We start from the raw sequence: 23,790 nt of genomic DNA on the forward strand, positions 1-23,790 counted from the left end.
TTTAGCACATACCCTCACATAAACGTCACGGCGGAGGGCCTTCGTATCTGGACTGATGCGCTGATGAAGAATCAGCGCAATGTATTGGAACACTGAGAAGATGCAGTTGTACACCAAGAAAAAGCCATTCTGCAAGCTGATTTCGCGAAATGGTCACTTTCTCCTGGAAGACAACACCACTGGACCAGCAAACAACATCCCCTCAGCCTTTTCTGCAACTCGTCAAGCTTCAGGCAAACAATGGCATGAGATTCTTGCTCATGCAGGTCCTAAAGTAATTTCTCACCTGGAAGAAGCAACAAATGGTGTAGTGGTTACGCAACCACAAGAAAGCCCAAAGACAATTAACTGTGAGACTTGTGCTTTGGCAAAAACCCACAGGATTGTGTTAAGACTGGGCACACCAGAGATTGACTCTCAAGAAACATCCTTTCGTGTTTCTCTTGATCTTCTCTTCTTTCAAGCAGCATACAACAAAGACAAATGGGCCACACACATTGAATGCGTCAAATCAGGCTTCACTTTCCTGTTAACACACGCAGAGAAACACTATCTCAACGGGAACATTGTGTTTGTGATCTCTTGGATCCAAACCAGATTCAACAAAGCAGTGTACAATTCAATCACTTTGCACTGTTCAACACAATGTTACCGTCAATTGCCCGCCTGAGCAACTGCTTATCCGTCAATGGGAGCTTCGCCGCGATCATGAGGGTGGTGGCCGGCAGAGGCGGAGGCCTCGCTGCGATTCACCAACTGGGTCCTCGTCGCCTGCGCCAGCCGCTCAGGTGCATATATACCCCAATTCCACGCCTGTGCCGACTTCTGCGGCTAGTCCAGTGACCCCGCCGAGCTCCGCCATGCCGCCTGAGGCCCTCATGTCGTCGCCTTTGGTGTTGTTGGGTAGGAAGAAGGATTAACAGTTGATGGAGTTTATAAGCTATCTGCGCCGGCAATCAGTAACAGATGCCCGTAAGGATGTAACTACGCAGATATAGGAGCTACTGCTGGACACTTGTAAGGATCTTGCGCATCTAAGGAAGATGCCGGTGCAGTGGTTCGTGGATCTTGGCATCAAGGAGGGTATCGCGGAGGAGGTTAGGGAGGAGTCGAAGATCTTGGCAAGGGGGATAAGGTTCATTGAGGCCAACGACACACAGACATATATGCGGTTTCTGAGCTATAAATTCGGCCTTACATGGCTCACGTATCAGTGCGCTAAACCTAAGACAGATAAAATATATTAGTCCTCATGATGCTTACCCACACACGCTTGCCATCGTTGCTGAAGTGTTTTGACACTTTTCCAAAAAAGAAAGAAATGTCTCGCAAAATGGTGGCTCATCGCTTACATCTGTCTTTCGGTGTTTTCCGGGGTAATAAGAAATAGTGGCATCTTCAACCATGGTTGTTTGCAAACGCACGGATTAGCTGCTAACGCTTACATTCAGGCACCAGCTTTTCGTCGCTTCTGACAGGATAGCCCCCACACCTGCAATGTTGTCATATTACTCGTGGCATAGCTGTCATTACCAGACTTCTATCCTTAAATACTGCTATAATTTACATGCCCACATATTCACAGCAGAAACCATGGACCTCAATGCGGAGAGCTCTCAGCAACCCGAGCAACCTCTCCTCCCACATGCATCCACACCACCAAAACAACCCGCCATGCCTCCCGAATCCCTCCCCTCCCCCGACCTCTCTCCCACACCGCCACCATCACCGCCTCTCGAAACCGCCTACACCGCCGCCCTCCCCCACAACGCCACCCACAGCCTCCTCCACCGCCTCCCGCTCGAACTCCTCGCCCACCTGGCCACTTACCACCTCTCCTCCTCCGCCGCCGACATCCTCTCCCTCCGCGCCACCAGCAACGACTTCCGCCACAACCCGCTCATCCCGGCCCCCTTCTCTTCTTCTCCTCCCAGCTCTCCCACCACCACCACCCCTTCTTTTTCTTTTTCCTCCTCCCACCGCGCCGCCCTCGCAGCGGCCAAAGACTTCCGCCACCGCCTCGCCCGCGACGACACCCGCCGCGCCTTCCTCGCCACCTGCGCCGCCGAGCGCGCTGCGCTAAACTTCCGTCCCTGGCCTGTGCTGGACGAGCGGCCGAGGGCGTGCGCGGGCTGCGTCGCGGCGCATCCGAGGCACTGGTTCAGTCCCGCGCAGTTGCGGGTCGATCCGGAGCTAAGGCGGTGTCGGGGGACGGAGGGAGGGGAGGGGGGCGGTACGCCGGTGTGTGAGCACGAGGTGGTGGGGTGGCATCGGATGAGGGCGTTGCGGGAGGAGGCGAAGAGGAGGACGGCGGGGGATTTTCGGTACGGGTGTGGGAGGGAGGGGTGTAGGGCTGAGTTGGTGTTTCCGCGGAAGTGGAGGGAGCTGGTTTGGGCAAGGAGGAGGGTGGTGGTGGCGCGCGGGGTGCGGGTGGGGGAGGGGATGGGGGAGGGGATGGGGGAGGGGATGGGGGAGGGGATGGGGGAGGGGATGGGGGTGACGAGGGAGGTGGTGTGGGGGTGGCTGAGGGCGGCGGAGGAGGTGGATGGCGTGTTTGTGTGTCGGCATGTCAAGTTGGGGGTGCCCGAGTCGTTTGAGAGCGAGTGGGTGGGGTTGGAGAGGCGGTGGGAGGATGTTGGCGGTGGCAAGATTTCGATACATCGGTGTCGGGTTCGTACGTGTAATGTGAAGGTGTCGTTGAGTTGGACGCGTGTGGAGACGGGCGGCGGAGATGGGCCTGTGGTGGAGTTGGATATCTTGCGGTACTTTGGAGAGCTGGAGTCGCCGATTGAGGAACAGTGGTGTGCTCAGCTTCAGCATGCGGAGGAAAGATGAGGCGAGCTAGTACATTGAATTTTCTCAGGGGAGGGCAGTCGGTTCAGTTCTTGTTCTTTGGGTAAAAACTCCTGTTAAATTGGAATCACCACTACATGCGCGTTTACGTCTCGTAACTGAAGGAATAGGATATCAAAGGGAACGTAGAACATCAGCGAGCGAGGGGAAATAGAGTAAAATCAAAAGTGGACCAGCTAAGATACTTACTTTGTCTCTTATCAGATCAAACTGCAATCCCTTGGATCTGTCTGTAGAGAGGTTCGAAGTGATAGCTCCTTATGGCCTGTTGGAATTTCCAGGTTATTCCAAGGTTTACCATCGACGGAACTTCCGAGTCTCAGTTTCGAGAAAATCATTCATCATGACCTTGTCCCACTCCTCATCCTTCTCTATTCACGAGATTCAAGTCTCGCTCGGCTACAGATAAAGGTACGATGGAAAGCGGGTTGATGGGCTGTATGCCTTCGAAGTCGGTAAGCTTGAACTGACGATATGGACAGCCAGTGGACGAGCACGGCGGCAGGGAGCGGTGAGGAGGGAGGAGTAGGACGAGGGCCGAGGGGTGGGGATGGGGAGCAGCTCCAGGGGCGGCGTAGAGCGACGGCGGGATCGAGACGTGCATCGTCGTCGAGTACGGGGAGAGCACCGAGAGCATACGGCGGGGGTTGGGATTTGAGGGAGAGCGAGAGTTGGCGGTGCTGGGCTGGGATGAGGGATGAGAGATGCCTGGTTCGTGGGTTATCTTTGTTCATGGAATGAACGCTATTTGACTGTTCATTCTACGTAGGCAGCAGTATTGACACCATACATTGCACTTACAAGGTTTAAAACACGTAAAATACAGAAAATTGAATCCTCCACCATACTTCAATACGATGTCATTCTAAACATGACTGCTCAACTGGAATTTCCCATCAACTTTTGTCTCACTGTCATCTCATTTTTTTTTCTCGCAACATCTGCCAGCCAGAACATATCATGACTCTCAAGGTGCAGCGAAATCAATAGGACCTCCCGGAATGCTGCTGAATAGGATTGGTACGCCGAAGACTCCAATAACGCGCGCCACGGTGTTGATGGATTTGAGGGAGGTGATGAGAGCGGTCAATGTGAATACGGATCCTTGAGGTCCACAAATGTTGGGATCTACAGTTTTTATAACCCGAAAAGGTGTTAAATGACTCGTAGAGACAGCCAGAGTTTTCTGAAGTTTGGGGAATGAGACGAGCAAAGCAGTCAAAACCTCATGAACGTTGACACTAGGTATTGCAACAAGGCTTAGCCTTGCAATGGAATGCCGGTAGGGCGCGCGGAAGCCGTACGCACTTAGTTCTAGCTGCTGTGGCAGGGTAGACCAGGCTGCCGTAATGAGCCTTGACTCCAGCCACAAAGAGAAGTATATGTATAGATTTAGCGAACTTCTGGAAAAGTCTTTAGGGCGTAATGCGGTATCCTTCTCAACGTTAGGGTTTGGAAGGAGCTTGCAATTGCCGTTCTGGGTTGGCCCCCAATGGCCCCCAACGGCCCCCATGCGCACGCACCGACATTTGACCTGCTGTAGTCCGTACACGTGTGTACGAATCAGAACCCGTCTGCTCCAGCCCCGTGTATAGTGAAATTTGGTTAGCGCTCATCCCCGTCGGCTGATGTTTTGCTGGTACCGCGGAGCTACACCCGCAAATTCCCCACACCGACTACAGTAGGTATCAGCACGCTGCTACCACTCTCCGCCTCATGGACCACTTCAAGCTCGTAACCGGTGGAAGTGTCCGAAGATCTACTACGCAAAGACCGCAGTGAAGACCGTATCGTCTTCTGGCAGGATGAAGGATTTTCTTGGTGAGGTAGACGTGGGAGTTTGAGAGTGGCATTGCTGCGTGCAAAGTGCCGAACTCAGTGTGCCAAACGATGATCAAGTGTGCTGCGGGAACAGTATATAAGGAGACGGGATATTCGTTCGAATATTCATTCAGCACCACAGCACCGACATCCACAGCAAGAACTCAAACGTCTTTCCACTCCAACAATCAGTCACCATGAAGTTCTTCAGCACCGCCGTCACCACCGCCGTCCTCGGTCTCTTCATCTCCTCCTCTGCAGCTGCCCCCGCTGAAGCCCTTGGTAAGAACATAGCCCATACCCAAGAAGCAAAAACCTAACGATTGAGCAACAGAGGCCCGCGATGACTGCGTCGTCAATGCCGCCATTATCTCCAACTGGGCCGAGAGCGGCCTGAGGCGCTACCGCGTTGCCTTCTCGACGAGCAAGGCCAACGTCGACATGAAGGCGGTCGCTTGCGAGTCGTTCTGGAAGAAGGCCGACCCTGCCACCAGTAAGGCTACTTCAGCCCGCAGCCTCTATTCCTGACTAACATCTCCCAGACTGCGCTGCCATTCAAAACAATATCGCGTGTTACCACAGCTCGGCCGTCAACAGCTGGGTCGTCGATCAAAACGAGGTCGCCGGCCCCGCTGGCAAGGCCGCCATCGACTGCATGGTTAACAACTTCATCACTCATTTCGCTGGCAGGACTGGCTGCAGGGCCGGTTAATCGGTGGATCTTGGAGATGGTCAAGGTCAAGGGTCCGGTGTCGTCGCTTCCACGAGTTCATGCTATAAGTTATCGAGTTTAGTGATAATAGATCAAACATTACTTCCTCTCAAAACCATTACTACCACTCAAAGGAGATCGAGTTACCCGTCCAGTGTAGAATGAAGTACCGCATCTTATCAAGACTTCCTGTGTGTAGACTTACCGCCCATCTCGCATGGCTCTCGACTGAAATCGCTTACGCTGATTCGGCCCAGTAACACGGACCCGAAGGCGAACGTTCGTCCGTTTTGTTACGTGGAATGGGACTATTAAACTTCAAAATTTTTCCATGATACTTGTCACGTCCAACTTCACACTTAATGCAGGCAAGACATTGTTAAAGAGTGGAATGGGGACATATCCCCCCCTTTTCTTTTCTCTCTGATTTCTATAGAGTAGCAGATGTAAGTCTGCCGCAGTCGCTATCGCCACCTAAGGTCAGACAAAGAAATGCCTGCGCTATCGTGTAAAAAGCTCTTGAAGGAATGGACGAGGACCCAGTCGTCAACTGAAATAGAGAAAAAGCTTTCCAGTTAATGAATTTCTGAAAGAGTGGACGAAGCTACAGCTTCTGGAAAAGGTAATCGTCAAGTCGCCGCCAGCACCGAGGTGTCCATACCCATCACCATTCGACGGGAGCGCTATCACCGGCATTGCCCGACCCGCTGCCACCAGAGTCTCCATTCTCGTTCCAGTCACCGGCCGCGAAGGTATCGCCGGTCGCGTTCTGCCAGTCTTCATTGACAGTGTTCGTGGTGACCTCCTCCGTGTAGTCGGTCAACCACAGCTGTCCAGCATTCTCAGGTGTGTCGGCCGCGAAAACCCACTCCTACTTCTGGGCCTGAAAGAAAATAGAAGTGTACAGGTCTCTCTTTGAGAGCTTCTTGACTTTGTTGGTCTTGGAGTTTGCTGCCGTGGCGTCTTTCAGTGTATCCTGGTCGACACTCTTCGAATCGCCGACGATGATCAAGCCATCGCGAGCGCGACTGACAGCGACGCTCAGATGCCTGTAGTCTTGGACGAAGGGTGAAGCCGTCTCACCTGCAGCAACTAGGTCGACAATAACAATGACCGCTTCTCCACCCTGGATAGCGTCGACCGTGGTAATCTTGAGTTCGCCGTGAGCCTTTACAGCCCAGACGACGTTCTTTGCGCTCATGTGGCGCAAGCCTCCCATATACTGCCTCTTCTGCGCAGCATACGGTGTCACCACGAGAATATCCGTCGCATCGAATCCCGCCGAAAGTAGCTTCTGGACCAAGTTCAACGTATATTCAGTGAACGACTTGCTGATCGAGCTTATACCTTCCTTCAGCTTTTGGCCGTTCTAGAGGTCGACCAAGATTTTACTCTTCCAGATGCCGAACTCCGTGTGAGCGAACTCCTGGAAAGCTTAGACTTAGAAAGCTGCCGGCTTTTCCTACAGTCCTCTCTCGCAGCCGATGGCTAGTGTGGATATGTTTTTTTGCTCATGTCATGGGTAGTCGAAGCTATCGTCCGGACGAGAATGTCGAATTAAAAATTCTACATATACGTCCGGACGATAGCTTCAACTACCCATACGTTGTTTTGTGTTTGAAAAGAAAAAGATGAGGCATAGTTACACTCGAGGATCCCGCTATTCTTCGCGCTAGCCATCGGCTTCGGCGAGCATTCGACGCCTCGTTCGCTTGAGATCGGAGTCGACCTTCTTGAGAGCCAGGTCGGTTGACTCGAAGCGAATGACAGGAGTCGTAATACCAAGCTTCTCGAAGATTTTCGTGGGGGCCGTCAGCTTGTGTGACCAGTCAATTCCTCTGCTAGCCGAGCGTGCATTGCTGCGCACACGGGCTGCCCGCTCAGCTGCCAATCAGCCCCTGCAAAACCAAGGTTGCTACATACGCCGCAGCCCAATAATTTGCTGCATCGCTTGCATGTGACTCATCTTGTTGCTGATGGTATTGGAGTTGGAAACCCCGCACAATGAAATGTCTTTCGCCTCCCTGACGTTCTCCGTCATCCGTCTCATTAAAACGTCCATTGTCGTGGAGTCCAGCGGTCATACCGAATTTTGTTGGCCACTCATCCGTTATCGGCTATGGCTCCCTCGGAAGGCAAGACTTTCAGACTGCGAGGCATACCAGCAGGGCTTTGCAAGAAGGATGTCGAGATCCTCGTACAAAACACGTTGAACTGCAACGACGTAAACATTCGTGTCCGCTCTTTGGCCAGTGACCTTGACAACTTAGACGAAGACGTGGCAACCGTGGAAATTTCTCCTGTCCCCATAGCATTCAAAAGCACAGCAAAAGGTGATGAGTGGTGTCTCGACACGGTCTACAACGATGAGGACCTCTCATTGCTGTTTGACACCAATTTCCTCGGCCCTACTCCGCTCCACATGCCGTCGTACGAAAAATGGGACTTGGAGTAAGATTTAAAGCTCAGAAACACATATGGATGTCACCTGACCTTTTTATCCCAGCCTAGTTGCAGTCTCCGGGTTGGGAGGCCACGCATTCGGATCGTTCAAAGCTCGAGGCGGTAGCTTCATGTGGCTTCGGGATGCTTTGCCAAAAGACCTACCTGGTGCCAGAGTTATCGTGTATGGAACTGACACGACGCTTCAAGAAGGGAACTCCTTCCAGAATCTAAGCCATCTTGGTCATGGACTCCGCTCTACCCTGAACGAGATCAGGGTAAGTTCCTTGTGAGAGCCTAGTGGCTTGAGAGAGACGGTCAAAGTTAACACGGTCCTGATTGCAATAGGCGCAATTCGCCGATAAGCCTCTCGTTCTTCTTGGACACAGTTTAGGAGGAGTCATAATAAAGGAGGTGAGTAATGTGAGATTAAAAAGAATAAAATTCCACTGCCTTTATTCACATCAACTGCGTACAGGCAGTCATCCAGATGCTACGAGGAGACGATATTGACCGGAAAAATCGGCTTTCAATATACGGAATCCTCTTATTCGGCGTACCAAACCAGGGTATGTCCATGGAGAGCCTCGTTCCCATGGTCGGAAATCAACCAAATCGATTTCTGTTAGAGACGCTACGAGCAGAGTCAGAAGTTCTCCAGGAACAGACAAGTCTATTCCTTGAGGCGTTCGCATTTCCGGATTCTGAGATATTATGCTGCTATGAAACGAAGCGATCACCTACGGCACAACAGGTGCGTCTGAATCTTTGGAAAGTTTGTTTCACAGGCTGACTATGTGCTGTAGAACGATCAAGGAGTCTGGAAAATGGAGGGACCAGCCACGGTTTTCGTCAGCAAAGACTCTGCAAAATGCCTGAGAACTTGGGAAACCGAAATTCAGAATACTCTTGCCATGAACCGAACGCACTCGGAAATGGTCAAATTCCCCAACAAGCACGACAGAGGATACTCCTCGATTCGCAAACGACTCAAAGACTTTGCACTGAAATCTGCAGAAGTCATCCCGAGGCGCCATGCGATAGGTGAGATCTAGTGGACTACCAATGTGTCTGAATACACAAAGAAGAAACAATTCTAATACTAGGAGCATAGTGGGAATTACCACATATCCCGGTATCTCGCCCAACTCCCTAACTCTAGAGAAGCGTGAAGAGTTGAAAAACGGTAAGTGATTGTTTTGTCCAAATTCAAAGGAAAATGAGCAGTGCTTACTCATCATCAGAATGCTTGCAGTCATTGTCATTCCTGGAACAAGACTCACGCGCCCACGCGCTCCAGCCAGCAGAAGGAACCTGTGACTGGATATTCGAGCATGAAGACTTCTGCTCGTGGCTGCAAAGTTCTCTTGGACTTTTCTGGATCGGTGGAAAGCCTGGGTCAGGGAAGTCGATGCTAATGAAACGCGTGGTGCAACGCTTGACAAGAGAAAACACTGAAACGCATGTAGTGGCTTCCTTTTTTATCTACGGACAGGGAGTGCCACTGCAGAAGTCGCGGATGGGGCTTTATAGTGCCCTGATCCATCAGCTCTACCAGCCCCTTTCGACCGCCTTCCAAGGCCTGATCTGGGATTTCCAGAACAGAACCGACACACGTGGAAAATATGGCGAGAAATGGAGGTGGACCCTGGAAGACATCAGGTCTCATCTTTTTGACGCTTTGAAACTCGGCAGTGAAACGAAGTCCATTATGATCTTTGTTGATGCCCTTGATGAGGCCGGGGAAGAAGAAGCACGGAAAATAATCCGTGACTTCGACGGATTGCTTGACGGCCTCAGCAAGTCTAACTCAAAGATCAAGGTCTGCTTCTCTTGTCGCCATTATCCCGATTTGCGTCTGAGCCATGCAGTAGCCGTGTCTGTAGAGGAGCATAACCGCCGGGACATCCAGACGGTAATCGACGACATTCTCCAACAATTAGCACCTGAGGAGCAAACGATGTTCAAAACAAAGATTGTCAAAAACTCCAAAGGCATCTTCCATTGGGCAACCCTCGTGGTCGATCGGGCTGTTCGCCAAAGGAAAAAAGGGAAGCCTTTCCGGACTGTCTTTTCAACCTTTCAAGAAGGTCAAGCGGACCTGTACCAACTATACGAGGCTCTTTTGAGTGAACTGGATGGGGATGACCGCGTACAAGCCATCAGGTTATTTCAGTGGATTCTGTTCGCGAAGAGACCCCTTAAACTTCCCGAGCTACAGCACGCAATGGCTCTCAGTCACGACATGCCAGAAAATTCAATCTCGGATTACTCATTTGGAAAGTATTTTACGGACGCAAACGATCTAGAAGCCCGAATCATGGATCTTTCCAAAGGGCTTATTGAAGTTAGAGACCCGGTCAACATTTCTGAATTTTTGATCCACCCAGAGCCAACCGACGTCCATTTCATTCACCAATCTGTTGTCGATTATCTTTTGGATTCTGGTATCCAGACACTTGAAGTGGTTCAGGATACGACAATATCAAGCAGCATAAACGTCCGTGCGCATTTTCAGCTCTCAAGGTCATGCTTAAGGATGCTGTTCATGCCGGAGTTCGAGAGTTTTGATCGAGACGACCACGACATACAAGATGATCTGGGCTCATATTCGTCACGTGAACTTGGCAGCCGTTTCAGGTACTGGTGGGGCTGCTGGATACACCACATTCTTGAAATTGAAAGCGAACGGCATCCTCTTCCCAGATGCTATCGGGACTACAAAGGCCCCACAACCCAAGATGAAACGGAGTGGCAAAATCTCCCCGATCAGTACGAGCAATGCGACCTACTGGACTATTTCTCGTGGCCTGATTCCGACAGATTCCTCCAAATCTGTGTCCGTTTCCATAACGGATTGAGCCATTCGGAGAGTTTGGACGAGCTACAACATACGTTCTTAAGGATTTGGAACGTGAAAAATACTTTTCACAACGAACTTGCAACGAACGTCTGGCATTTTGCCTTGTGTGGTTCAAGCTTGATTCACTTCCTCGCACTGTCAGGTCTCAAAGCACCTCTTCAACGCATGATTAATTGTCCAAGAGCGTCGTTGGAAGTTTGGGATCGCGAGGGTAGGACACCACTCATGTATGCCATTATTGGGTTTGCATTCGAAATTGCAATGGACTTGATCCATGCAAAAGTAGATGTGAATACCCAGGATATTTATGGGAACACTGCGCTCCATCTTGCAAGCTTTTGCGGGGAAGAGCGCGTGGTGGAAGCGCTACTAGACGCAGGGGCGAATGTCAACCTGGAAAGAATGGGCGGTGCTACAGCACTTCACCTTGCAGTTATTGCGCAGCATCCATTGATAGTTGCCAAACTATTGTACGCAAATGCTGACCCGGAGAAAATGTTTCTGGCAAAATATCCGGATCGGGGTAGGAGAGGCAGATTGATGAGTACACTTCCAGGTCGGTTTCCACTTTCAAACAGAGCCAGGGCGACGTTGCCGGGCTTCAACAGCTGGACAACACTAGATATTGCTGCATCTAATGGCAACGTAGACCTGGCACGGCTTTTGATCCATAACGGGGAAAGCTTGGGCAAATCGCTCTTCAATGCTGCGTGGTTTGGCCGTGCAGATATGGTAGACTTCTTGATCCAGTCTGGCTCGAGGGTGGAGAACCAAGATTCTTTCGGTCGAACAGCTTTGATCCTAGCCGTCGCCAACGGTCAAAGAGAGGCGGCCATACGACTCATTAACGCAAAGACGCCTCTGAACCACTCCGATTTCGACGGGAAGACCGCTCTCTTCCACGCGGTGGCTGATGGCCGTTCAATTGAAATTGCCAGAGCCTTGCTTAAAGCTGGCGCAGATCCTAATTGGCAGGACAATACAGGCCGGTCGCCGATAAAGCATGCTGTTGATCATCCGGGGCTTGAATTCACGAAATTGCTACAGAGTTTCGGCGCTGTACATAAAGACCTTTCCGCGAAAACCAAATCTTCTGAATATCCGGCGAGGTTCTACATATTTGAAGAGCCTTCGGGGCATGTTTGAACAGCCGTAGGTACCTCTATAAAATGAGGACTGGAAATTCTGCTCGATTTTTGGGGGCAGCGGCCGTGGGGAGACTCTGAGTTAACCCAGATGCAACGTCTGCCAAGCTCTGTGAGCGGTCCAGAGGGGCTATGAAGCTATGTAAATTTGAACTGAAGCTGTCAGCTGTTGGCCCCAGGCGCTGAAGTTCTGGTTTCAGAATCATTGGTGGACAATCGCGCAAGATATGAAAAGCATCACACCTGCACAGCCTCCAAGTTCTCCCTCAAACTCTGCTCCAAGCTCTTCCACCCCGGCCTTCCCATATCCTTCAAGATCTGCTCCGCCCACGGCGCGTCAATGATCCTAGTCAAATCGTGGCCTAGGCCATCCCTGTCAGGGTAAAGCTCTTTCTCCGGGTACATCTTCCGCAACGCCGCCAGCAGCGTGTTCCAGTTGTACCTGCCCGCGAACGCAAAGATGCGTCTATTCTTAATATCCGGACGAGTAAGCGCAGCAACGTGCAAGAGCGCTGTATCCTCGACATCAACCCAGTATTCTGTATGCGTCCCCCATCGTCAGCGCATCCGCCGCCACCGCCGGGTAAGTACTCGAGAGGGGATTAAAAAAAGAAAACTACTCACGCGGCCTAATAGCATCCCACAGCATCTCCGGCATCGTCCCCGTCGCGAGCATCACCGGCCACCCAATCGTCGACGGATAGCCCTGATGGTCCGGATCCACGCTGCGGCCGAAATTGACATTCGGCAGCACCGAATTCACCTCGAACCCGACCTTCCCCTCATGCTCCTCCACCCACCGCCACACCGCCCGCTCCGCCTCCGCCTTGCTCGCCCCGTAGATATCCAACGCCCGCCGCGTCACCGCCTCCATGCCCGCGCCCGGCCCCAATTCCGCGTACGCAGCCCGCACCGTCTCCTCGTTCCACGTCGCCGCGCTGACTTCTCGTCCTCTTCCTACTCCTCCTTCTCCTACTGCTGCTCCTCCTACGCCGCCGTCGTCGACATCGTCCCCCCGCACCGCCGGCGTGTACGCCGCCAAGCTGCTGCTCGTATACACAACCCGCTTCACGCTGCCAGACGGCTCCTTCGCCGCCGACTCGAGCACGCCAACCGCACCCGCGACGACCGGCCCAATAACAGCGTCGGCGGACGCGGCACCGTCGTTCCAGATAATCGACGCGACGTGCGCGACGGCCGCGACGCCGCCGCGTACCGCGTCGTCGAAGGCGCCGGGCGCGGCCATGTCCGGGACGGCGACGAGCTCGAAGCGGGGCGGGGTGGAAGTCGAGGAGGGGGAGGGGGAGGGGGAGGTGGAGCCCGAAGGGGAAGAGGGGGAAGGGGAGGAGGAAGAGGATGGGGAGAAGGAGGGCCCGTTGAAGAGCGGCAGCAGCCAGGCGGATTTTTCCAGCGAGCGCACGGTGCCGCGGACGCGGAAGCCGGCGGCGAGGAGCTGGGCGATGATGTGCGAGGCGATGAGGCCGTTGGCGCCGGTGACGAGGACGAGCGAGTTGGGGGCCAGGATGGTGTGGTCGATGGTGAGGGGGTTTCGTGGCGCGGCCGGGGCCGTGGAGGTGGCGGGTTCCATGGTGAGGGTCGTGGAGGCTATTGCCGGAGTTTGTGGGAGTTCTAGGGAATGGCGGAGTGCCCGGGTTTTTGGATGGAGTGACATGTTTATATATGCTTACGAGGTTTTGGTCTGTGCTTTACTCACGGCATTGCTATGGTGGGGTACGAAGCGGCTTGCTAATCCGCTTGTGATCCCTGCCTGTAATATGGAGGATTGGAGACCCACAGTCCCCTCTTGTAGCCGATGGCAAGCGTGGATTTTGGTTCATGTCGTGGGTAGTTGAAGCTATCGTCCGGACGAAAATGTCGAATTTAAAATTCTATATACACATCAGGATGATAGCTTCAGCTACCCACATTTGTTAATTTTCTAAGAAAAGAGCTGGGGTATAGTTATGCCTGGGGTCTTACTATTCTTCACGCTAGTCTTCGGCTATGGGACTCCCCTGTAGATTCTTTCGTTCCTTCGCCAGACCCTGCCACAAGCCTGAAACAAGCCACTCCGAGCGGGAGTGCTGAGTAGCCTCGAACCGAACAACCTTATTGTTCCGATGCTCGTACGGCCTCCGTCCACAGATATTCTTTCGTACTTACAGGTTCTTCAAAAGCGGACCGCCTCATTCATATCATCATTGATTCCGATATCCTGCACATGAATCAGCAACATGCTTTGACTTCCCATATTATGTTCCCATTCGCGTTATCACTGTACATACCATTCCGTCGAGGTCCGGCCATTCATCAAGGCCCATGGCTCCCAGGGACACCCCAGGATCAATGAAGCCATTCATCACCCGGATAAGCTCCTCGTCCGTAAAGAGGTTCGTCGATGGTGTGCCGCTACCAAGCGGTCCAGCAATGGCGCCGTCTGTCTTGGCTTTGCTTCTGCTCATGTGGTCCACGGCCTCCAAGCGGAACTCTTCCATGACAATAAAGTAGCGCTGCGCGAGAGTTCCGTCTTGTGCGATAGCCTCGATGTGTGCCTGGCAGCGCTCCGCGGCCTGGAAATGCCTCGTCTGCGTTTCTTGGACCATGGACGATGCAGCATGGACGGTGTATGTGTATATGATGACGACGGCGCAGAAGGCTTGGTATTGTGTGAACTGGCGGGAGAAAGCGTTGTCAATTCAGGGACGCGGAGAGAACAGCTTCGTTTTTTCACTTACCCACCATGCGGGCAGTATCTTCCCACCCCGCCGTATCTGATCCACATCGTTCAGTATCGACATGGCAGCGGACAGGCAGGCCTTCATATTCGAGTCCTCCTCGTCTCCAGCCGTGTCGGAGCTGACGTCGCTTTTCCTAAGCTTGTTCATGAGCGAGCCTCTGTTTACGAGAATCACCGCATGAGAATATGCCAAGCTGAGCATATTGCTCTGCCGCTGAAAATTGGGCACGAGCAGTCTGGCATCCACCTGGTCCGGATCGAGAAAGGCCGGTAGCTCTTTTCTCCAGGCCTTCAGGCTGTCATTCAACTGCCTCCTGATCAGGGCACTGCGCTTTTGTGTCGGAGGCCGGACGCTATACATCTCGCGCAGCGCACGGCTAACGATGCGGACCAGCCTGCGGAGTGAAACATATCAGCCAGGAGCCTGGATGGCGGAAAAAGTGCAGGGCGCGTACTTGAAGTGCAAGACTGGTGCTATCAGAATGCGGCGATTGGGTTCTTCGGTTGGCAGACACACACCCAGATCTGGATTGTAGACGGTCATGGAAGGATAATCCTGTGGTAAGTCTTAGATTTCGAAAGACAAAAGTAGATATTGGTCATGGTTACCTGGTCGATATCCTCATCGTGGAATACACATGGCCTCCCCAGCATAGCACCGAGGTACTTGTCCAAATTGTAGGAACACCAAAACAGTCTTCTCTTGCACTCTTCCTCGATACGTTTCATAAACGGATCCGTCATCTTGGACTTCGAAGCTCTTCGATGAAACCCTCGGGCAATGATAAGGCGTGATGTGGTCCCGAAGAGACTCCAGCAATGGTTAATACGAGAACATGTCAGAAGGAAGAGGCACTGGCCCAGGCGTGCTTGGATACTTTCCAGTTCTATTGGTCCTTTCTCATCCTGGAGCTGAAGCTCTGATGCTTGAAAATAACGGACCCTGGCAATTCTCCATTAAAGATAGAAGACTTCACGCTGTGGCAGGGTAACTCACCCCTCATAGAACTCCGACTTCTGTGCCGTACCTACCGCATACCGCGCTGCCGTCGCAAACAGGACCAACAAAACCGCCATCTTAGCCGGACTTTGCTGAAACCCGGGCTTGTAGGCATCCTCGAGCCATTGTTCAACCGACGCTCTGTCGAGGTAGCGGTATGTAGGCGAACCGATATCAAAATATCTATTCAGGAGCACCGCGGCTTCCACCTTGGATGGGGAAGTAAAGGAATGGGGATTAAAAGCCGGGAGAGGTGCATCGCCGGAAGTGAAGATCGAAGTTTGCGGCGTCAGGCTTTCTCCCGCTCCTCCTCCATCCCGTAGCCGCCGCTGCAACCGCAAAAAGAAGGATACGTTGCAGGAAGCGCCCACGTAATGTCCCTCCTGCCCAGTAATCACGCCAGCGAAATCTTCGGTCTCCGGCTCTGGCACCAGCGGAGTGTTTGAGACAGCCCTGTCCCCGCCAGCGGCAGCAGTAGTGGCTTGGAGAGCCGCCGCGGGGCTGTTGTCATATGGGGAAAACGAAGGTTCAACGGTACTGATAGCATGGGGCGATGTGCTAAAAGCAGTACGGCGGTATCCAGCACGGGTCGCTGTCCTTTCGCCCCGATCCTGGACCGGGTGCTCGGATAGATCCTTGGGCGACGCTTCCGACGGCGGCGTCGGCGGCCGGCCTCGAGCATACGGCGCGGTGAACCGACACGGCAAGCCGAGAGCCGAGCATGGCGCACAAGGTTTGATGCCGGTGCAGCGGCTCTTCTTTCTTTTCCTCTCACAATAAGCCAAAAGGGAAAAGAAGAAAGAAGAGGGTATGAAAGAGGGGAAAGAAAAATACAATTAAAGCTCCAGGACGTACGCTTTGCAGTGGTCGCAGGCCCGGCTCACCCGTTGGCGGGGTTTCTTCCCGACCCGGTGCCGCGACTGGGATGTTGCCGGTTGCGGCATGCCGATCCGGGAATCGTAGCTTTAGACTCGTAAACTGTGCTCGGAACCGAAGGAATCCCGCGTAGTAGTGGTGGTAATGGGCTGCTTGAGACTGGCTGATGACGGCGGTAAGGTGCGCAAGCTTTGCTTGGCTGGGCGAAGGCGGAAAATGCGTGTGGATATACCCGGGCCTCCACAACGTCCATGTACGAAGTACCCCGCATTTTCGTCTCCACGTCGGCCCGCCCACTGAGGGGCGCTGATCCCCCGTGGGCTGGAGATTGCAATTGGTATAGTTTTAGGGTATGGGGGGAAAATCTTGAGAAGCGAACTTCCAGACAAAGATTCTGAATGCTGGTTCCGGCTCAGCGTGTAAAAGAAATTCCAGAATTTCAGACAAAGGAGCTCCAACTTAAAGAATGCTAAAGCCGGTCCGCTAGCGTAAGGAACATAGTAGTTATTTCCCAACCGTTTTTGTTTTAAAAAAAAACATATGCGGGGAGCTGAAGCTATCGTCCGGATGGAAATGTATAATTGTTAATGCTACATTTACATCCGGACGATAGCTTCAGCTCCCCATAGCATGAGCGAATTAAACCAAACTCCTGTTGCTTTCAGCTGCAATACTACTGTGCAATATCACAAGAAACATGACGATGGACATCAATTTTCAACAGGATGGAAGTCAGATTCATCTAAGACTAAAGTGCCTGCACGAACGATCATACTACCTACGTAGAGCCTTCAAAAAGCTGGCCTAATCCCCTATAAACCCGCTAGTCCGGCTGAGACACTCAGACAAATTTGAGAAAACACAGAGCTCCTCATAGTGGGTCCTAGTCAGGTCAAGCAGGAGTGGTCTGAGTCGTGCATCTTGGTCCGGACCACGAGACCAGATGTACTCAATGATGGGACAGAAGAAGGGCTGCTGGGCTGACCAATCATTTTGTAGTAGTCGACTGATTTTGTCAAACGCCAGCGATTCAAGTGCCTCGATTCGGAAAGAGTGTGCAGCGACATAAACTTCGCAATGCAGCGTGATTTGGACGTCGTCCGAGTAATCCGCTATGTATGTACATATAGTCGACAAGGGCTCGAACGACAGGCTCAGGCAGCTTTAGATCAATGATCGCCTAGTATGATTGGTATGCGTTATGAAGTTGGCGGCTCCTGTCACCTCATGGCTCTCGGTCTCCGCGTCAACGAGTAGCTTCTTGATAACGTCGCTCTGAGTGCAGACGATGAGTCTGTGCACGGCGAAGATAGCTCCATCCGCTGACCGAAGCCACAAGTCGCTACATTTGCCGTCAAATCTCTTGTACAACCTGGTGAGCATGTCTCACGAGCAGTGATTAGAAGCGCTTACCTGATAAGCTGCTTATAGAACGCCGGGTTTAGTATGCATGATGGCATCGTGATTTCTGTTCTTGATGAAGATGGCCGTAGTTCTCGATGTCGGACTGAAGAACATGGGCGGAGGGTACAGGTGAGAAGGGAGACACGTTGCGCGCAGGCCACTGAACAGAAGGAGCAGTCTACCAGCGCCTGTTTCGCAGTCAGAACCGGGAAAAGGGGTCTCATGATGACCTACGGATCTAGCACCGCATTACTAAAGTGAGGAAGAACACGATCACGATCTTGCAACATTGCATACCAGTGCGTCGTCGACAATGGGATACCGGACTCTGTTTCTCCAGAATTCGCTCGATATTAATATAGATGGTATTATGCTGCATTATGTAACGTTTTTTGAATTCAGGTGACTTATTCGGAATCATGATGATGAGGCTTTCAACACTGCCGGTGCTGGCTGCCACGTGTAGTGCTGAATTCGCGGTTTCCATATTTGTTCCGCCACGAACCCTTATTTTCCCCAGCCTAACCGTGGGACAGGCTCCAGCAGAGCCAGGGCTCTTTTCAATCTTTCCGCGATTCTCAAACACTGCAAACGTGGCTCCAAATCACTTTGAACACAACACCTGGAGCAAACAAAGCAGATATAAGAACCCTTCTTCCTCCAAGAAAGGCTTTGAAACACCGCAAAGCCTCATGATGTCAAAAGAACAAAGGATTTGCACGTGCCAGGCGGCTGAACCGATGCCCCAGGTGTACAGGTATGAGTTCGTCCCATCAACCTTCTTTCACCGATTCGAGCTAAGCGAGCACAGATTCGACTCAGAGACCGATCCGGACATTGACGTCGTTGATGTAAACGATAACACCTACAAATGCCACAAAGCAGTCTTGAGCCAGAGCGAGGTCCTAGCCAAGTCCTTTGATCCACAGCTAGGCTTCAAGGTAGGCTACTAGAAATACCCCAATCTATACCGCTGCTAAACAAAAGATTTCTCCGCAGGAATCCAAGGAAGGTGTCATTGCGCTCACCCACGATGACCCCTCCGAAGTGAAAGCCATGCTCGACTACCTATACTCCAAAGACTATTCAAGTCCGTATGGCGAGAAAGAAGAATCCCTTTTGTTCCACGTCTCTGTGTACACACTGGGAGAAATCTACGCAATCAATGGCCTAAAAGAGCACGCTAAAAAACGCTTTTGGTTGGCTGGCGAGTACATCAAGAAAAGCCATATCCTCGCTTCAGCTATCCAGGCTGTCTATGAGGCCACTCCAGAAAGCGACAAGGGCTTAAGAGATGTTGTTGTGATTATGGCCAAACGGCAGATCGAACAGCATATGAAGAACCGCGAATTCAGGGAGATGATGGATGGTCTTGGACAATTTGGAAAGGACCTTGTGGTCAGTGCCGTTGCACTTGTACCCTACACGTATTGGGTTTGGGGTGAAGGGGCTCCATTAACTATTGCACCATCTTGTAGGCGGGGTCTAGTGTAAGCTAGAGGTAGTTCTCAATATTCTCCCTGTAAAATGGTAGGATTCTAGCTTGAAAGCTTCGTATAGAGTTGAGCAACATCACACACTTTTTTTTTTTTTTGAAACCCACGCCGTCCTCAACGTACAAAAGAACCACACAATCACGAAACCATGGCGCTCCGAATTTTTAAATTTTTTCCATCATTCCATTTTTTTTTTGGTGCTATCTGTCTTTCAATCATTCTAATCCCTACGGCTTGCGCGCACACAAACCCCACATATACAACCCCCCTTTTAACCACTCTAAGGGTAGGCAAGGTAGTAAACTATGTAGTAGCAGTAGTAGCAGCAACAGCGGCGGTAGGTAACTTCTGTTAGAGTTCCTATTTCCCCTCCTCCAAAGCGCGCGCAAAAAAATCAAATCTCAAAAACAAGCAATTTCCCAGCCCAGAATAAGAAACAGATACAGATAACAAACAACTAATTCCCCCCACCAGCAACCCTCCCTTGTCGTGCCTTCATCTCACTTATGTTCCTTCTTCATCTCCCTTTTTATTTTCCTGTTCCCTTGGTTGGCCTTTTTGTTTTATTTTCCTTTTTTTGATTTCCTTTTTGTTTCCAGCCAAGCAAGCCCAAGATAAAGAAAAAGAGAGATAGAGAATTCCGCCGTCAATATTCCATACCCCCTCTCCTCGTCCTCAAAGGAAAGAAGAAAAAAATTGAAAAAAACCCTCCAAGCTGCCGAAGAATCAGATAAGCAAGAAGCGAAAGAAGAAATCTGTACAACCGAAAAGAATTTCAAATTGGGCAGAAGAAAAAAAATAAGAGAAGAGGAGAAAAAGGTTGGTTCAAAGAAACGGTTTTCTCAGGCAATTTGTCTTGTAGTAGGTCGGTGTGATAAGAGAGGAAGGAACATGATAATGAAATTCGGAAGGATCGTACGAGGTTTTGTTTGGTTTTGTTTGTAAAGGAAAAAGTTGTAGGAAAAAAATGTGTCTGAATGATTGAACGTTGTCTGGTCCTGGCTTGATGGTCGTGAAAATAAAATGGGACCGCCAGTTGGTCGGTTTTGATGTAGAGTGTTTGTTTGCGTATAGCAGCAGTCTTCGGAAAAGCAGCAAAAACAAGAAAGAGGAGGGGGTATCATGCGGATGAACTGATGATCTTATGTACCCGAAAAAAAAAGAGGAAAACGACAAGGGTAGTCGTTGGGCCAGAAAGCCACGACTGAGAGAGTAGCAGGTGATGCAAAGTCAAAAGGTCGGCCTAATAGTTGTGGAGTTTTGTGTTGTAGGAAAAAGGAAAGGTGGTCGCGACTCGAGAGTTTCGCCAATGTGTCGAGTCTGTGTGAAGGTTCTGTGCAAGAACGGTAGAGGAAAATGACGCGGAAAGCAGCAGTGAATGGCAACAGCAGATGGAAAGCGCCAGCCCCAGGTTCCGAGATAAAACCCAACCAGAAAACGAAAAATGCTTTGCAACGCCAGGACGCCAAAGACGCCTTGAAATCCCGCCCCATGTCCTCGCCAAACAAAAAACCGGAGGACAATCTGTGAATTTCAAGCCCGTCTTTTCCCTTCCCGGATCAAAAGGCTGAACTCTGCTGTGATGGGTCGGATTCAAAAAAAAGTCTTGATGATGATAGGAAAAGCATGAAAGCTTTTTTTAGGTCATGTTGTCGTTGTTCGGACGCAAGCGGTGTCCGGTCTGGGGGCAGGGACAGCGCCTCGTAGCCCCACGCCTCGTGGCACTCTATGCTCCACAATCCCCCTGGAATCTCCATCTCCGATCTGGCCGAGCACTTCGATTTCCCAGATTGACCGGATCGCTGCGTATTCATCTTTTTCGATCATTCTTTACCAAGTCTCTCCGACTTCGCTCAATTGCCTGGTGTGGGCCCGTAGAATCGGGGGCACCGGCGGGATGCCCACACCCTGGTCGATGCTTGGCCTGCGGCTCTTGGCGGCCGACACGCTCTTTCTCCTTGGTAGACCAGAGGGAGTGGGAATGCCGGTGCCGAGACCGTTCGGGGTGGGAATGCCCGAGGTGTTTGAGCCAACACTGCGGCTGAAGTCGTGCTTGCGAGTGATCGGTGTGGACTCGCGGGTCGACCCGGGCTCATCGAGATCGTCGAACTGAGAGCGGGTGTTGGCCCTGGTGCGTGTCATTGGCCGGGCGGGGCCGCCATATCTGTCATTGTTCCAGAAACTCGAGTTGGCAGCGCTGGTGCGCGGGCGGCGGGCTTCGGTTGTGTTGTTAGTGGAGAAGTGGCCTAGCGGGGTGCCACGACCCTGACTGTTGCGTGACGGAGGCCGGCCGCTGCCACGGGAGATGGGGCGACCGTAGCCGTTGCTGACGCCGCTAACTCCACTGCGCTCGCTGCCGCGGCTGGTGGGACGGCTGCTGGCACTCAGCGTGTCGCTGGGGGCGCTCATGAAGCCCGAGATGCTGTTAGTCTTCGCCACGGATGCACCAAAGTTCAACCTCGAGACACCCATGGTGTTGTTGTCCTCGCCGTCCTTGACAGAGCTGTTAGTGCTTCCGCTGGTCCGTTGCCTACCGGCTGAGCGGACCGTGACGTTGGATGGCATGTGCGAGTGGTTGCTCTGAGCGCTGCCACCGCGAGGGCTGGCGCGTGGCGGCGTGTTGGTAGGTGCAGGTAGCTTGCTGCGCACGTTGTGGACGCGGGCCTCGAGCTTCTGCATCTTGCCAATCAGCCCACGAATCTGATACAAGGAGCCCGAGCGAGGGAGGGCCCCATCACGGCTAGGCTTGTACGAATGGCCTTGAGTAGGTCTGCGTGCCCGTGTAGGTGAGGAGCGTCCACTCGCCGAACTCCAGGGCATCGACGGGGCCCGATTGTGCCGCGTGCGCTGTGGGCCAAAGTCTCTGGGACGTGGCGTGTTGTCGTGGAAGGCGATGGAGCCTTTACGCTGGGACGCGACGCCACGCATATCCTTGGAGCGATCCATGAACTCCGCAAAGTTGGGGGATGGTGGAGTTGTGGCGCTGGTGCGGTTGGACTTCGTCGGTGGCGGTGTGGAGGTGGTAGGCGACGACACGGTCGTAGCCGAAGTCGACGTCTCCGACACAGGCGACCGCGACCTGCCGTGGTCGGCAGTGACGAGGGCGTGAGTCTTCTCGGCACGATGACGGGAGATGGTATCTTCGGCGACGCGAAGCTTCTCTTTGACGATGTCGGCTTCGATGGAGATATCGGCAAGCTCGTCACGCAACCGCTGGTTCTCTATCCGCAGTTCCTCACGCTCCTGTTCCCCTGCCTTGATCTCCTCCTCGAGCATGACGCCGCGCTCGATGGAGATGTTGTACTTCTGCTCGAGGTCTTCTAACGACGAGGTCTGGTTCCGTGCCTGGCGCTCGAAGTCGTCGTTGGCGACCTCGATGTCGCGCAGGCGGAGCTGCATGGAGCGGTTGGTCTCGCGGAGCGTGGTAATCTCCTTCTGGAGGGCATTTTGCGCTCCATTGGCTTCGGTCTTGGACTGCTTGTACTTGGCCTGGCACGCGGAACGATGCGCGTTAGCTGCCGTTCACGTCGTTGACGACACAGGCCCCCTGGAACGGGGTCTGCCACGGGCCCCAGAGCCGAGGCACCGCGACGGCCAAAGGGTCGCGATTGCGCTCAACCGCGACATTGGAGGTGGACTTACCTTCCACTCCTCGACCTCGAAGCCCATGGCCTCCAGCTTCTCCTTCAGCTGGCGCTCGCGCTTCTCCGACGCCTCGATGTCCTTCTCCAGCTCCGACTCCAGCTCGCGGCTGGAGGCCTGGAAGTCCTGCAGCTCGCTCTCGAGCTGCTCATACTGCGACTTGTAGTAGGCGAGGTCCTGTTCGAGCGAGCCCCCCGGCACGGGGCTCGATGGGGGGCGATCCTGTGTCGATGTCATCTGGGCGGTGGTGTGCGTCGGCTCGCGCTACGCAGGGGCGCGGTGGTCCTGGCGGCGGCGGCTGCGCGAGGTACGGTGGGGTTGTCGTGATTGATGTCGTGGCCGTGGTCGTGATGTCTTCGTGGCGGGGGAGGGTGTCGTGAGTGTCGTCTTCCGGTGCGATGCGGTGGAGGCGCGTTACAAGGCGGAGGCGCTGTGGGAGTGCCTGCCGCAGTCCGGACCGAGCGGTGTGAAGGGCTGCCCGGTTTCACGAAGGGTCGGGGAGGGCGCGTCGTCGTCGGGGCGCGCGCAAGGTCGGTCGGAGGGGTTCTACTGGCGCGGGTTCGCGTCCATGTCAGGTACGACGGCGCGCGCTCCGTGGGGTGGAAGTCGGAAGAGGAGGGTGGGTTGTGTGTTGACGCAGACGGGAGAGGGCTCGCCAGTCGCAGGCGGCGCTCGCACGGTCGCGGAAGCAACGCCAGTGGTAGGGATCTAATCCTTGCACTTGCATGAGTTGCCCGCGACTGCAGGCCCAAGGCCGATCTCGTCGAGCGCGCCCGAGACCACGTCAACGCCGTTTTCA

At 53.0% G+C, this 23,790-nt stretch overlaps 8 protein-coding genes across 8 annotated transcripts; 4 read left to right on the forward strand and 4 right to left on the reverse strand.

The window, feature by feature from the left end:
• Positions 1-1,674: 1,674 nt before the first annotated feature.
• Positions 1,675-2,835, forward strand: LTHEOB_8440 (uncharacterized protein; the record flags this gene model as incomplete). Its single annotated transcript, XM_035517918.1, has 1 exon — positions 1,675-2,835. The coding sequence occupies one exon, from the start codon at positions 1,675-1,677 to the stop codon at positions 2,833-2,835; it is 1,161 nt and encodes a 386-aa protein (XP_035370146.1).
• A 2,036-nt stretch (positions 2,836-4,871) lies between these two features.
• LTHEOB_8441 (uncharacterized protein) lies at positions 4,872-5,386 on the forward strand (the record flags this gene model as incomplete). Its single annotated transcript, XM_035517919.1, has 3 exons — positions 4,872-4,956; positions 5,009-5,167; positions 5,217-5,386. The coding sequence occupies 3 exons, from the start codon at positions 4,872-4,874 to the stop codon at positions 5,384-5,386; spliced, it is 414 nt and encodes a 137-aa protein (XP_035370147.1).
• An 871-nt stretch (positions 5,387-6,257) lies between these two features.
• On the reverse strand, positions 6,258-6,587 carry LTHEOB_8442 (DNA-binding protein SMUBP-2-like; the record flags this gene model as incomplete). Its single annotated transcript, XM_035517920.1, has 1 exon — positions 6,258-6,587. One exon carries the CDS (start codon positions 6,585-6,587, stop codon positions 6,258-6,260), a length of 330 nt encoding a protein of 109 aa, XP_035370148.1.
• A 918-nt stretch (positions 6,588-7,505) lies between these two features.
• On the forward strand, positions 7,506-10,689 carry LTHEOB_8443 (Protein serac1; the record flags this gene model as incomplete). The annotated part of the gene is made up of 7 exons (XM_035517921.1): positions 7,506-7,837; positions 7,893-8,106; positions 8,177-8,242; positions 8,635-8,872; positions 8,943-9,014; positions 9,298-10,328; positions 10,423-10,689. 7 exons carry the CDS (start codon positions 7,506-7,508, stop codon positions 10,687-10,689), a joined length of 2,220 nt encoding a protein of 739 aa, XP_035370149.1.
• A 1,384-nt stretch (positions 10,690-12,073) lies between these two features.
• LTHEOB_8444 (Sugar transporter) lies at positions 12,074-13,424 on the reverse strand (the record flags this gene model as incomplete). The annotated part of the gene is made up of 2 exons (XM_035517922.1): positions 12,074-12,375; positions 12,461-13,424. 2 exons carry the CDS (start codon positions 13,422-13,424, stop codon positions 12,074-12,076), a joined length of 1,266 nt encoding a protein of 421 aa, XP_035370150.1.
• A 582-nt stretch (positions 13,425-14,006) lies between these two features.
• On the reverse strand, positions 14,007-15,317 carry LTHEOB_8445 (Glyoxylate reductase; the record flags this gene model as incomplete). Its single annotated transcript, XM_035517923.1, has 5 exons — positions 14,007-14,051; positions 14,122-14,508; positions 14,572-14,968; positions 15,029-15,129; positions 15,183-15,317. The coding sequence occupies 5 exons, from the start codon at positions 15,315-15,317 to the stop codon at positions 14,007-14,009; spliced, it is 1,065 nt and encodes a 354-aa protein (XP_035370151.1).
• Positions 15,318-18,545: 3,228 nt separating this feature from the next.
• Positions 18,546-19,352, forward strand: LTHEOB_8446 (BTB/POZ domain containing protein; the record flags this gene model as incomplete). The annotated part of the gene is made up of 4 exons (XM_035517924.1): positions 18,546-18,610; positions 18,665-18,794; positions 18,853-19,251; positions 19,332-19,352. 4 exons carry the CDS (start codon positions 18,546-18,548, stop codon positions 19,350-19,352), a joined length of 615 nt encoding a protein of 204 aa, XP_035370152.1.
• A 1,827-nt stretch (positions 19,353-21,179) lies between these two features.
• On the reverse strand, positions 21,180-23,228 carry LTHEOB_8447 (NUDE protein; the record flags this gene model as incomplete). The annotated part of the gene is made up of 2 exons (XM_035517925.1): positions 21,180-22,838; positions 22,992-23,228. 2 exons carry the CDS (start codon positions 23,226-23,228, stop codon positions 21,180-21,182), a joined length of 1,896 nt encoding a protein of 631 aa, XP_035370153.1.
• Positions 23,229-23,790: the final 562 nt, after the last annotated feature.

This window comes from Lasiodiplodia theobromae (assembly GCF_012971845.1).
Source record: "Lasiodiplodia theobromae strain AM2As chromosome Unknown scaffold_27, whole genome shotgun sequence".
NCBI lineage: Eukaryota > Fungi > Ascomycota > Dothideomycetes > Botryosphaeriales > Botryosphaeriaceae > Lasiodiplodia > Lasiodiplodia theobromae.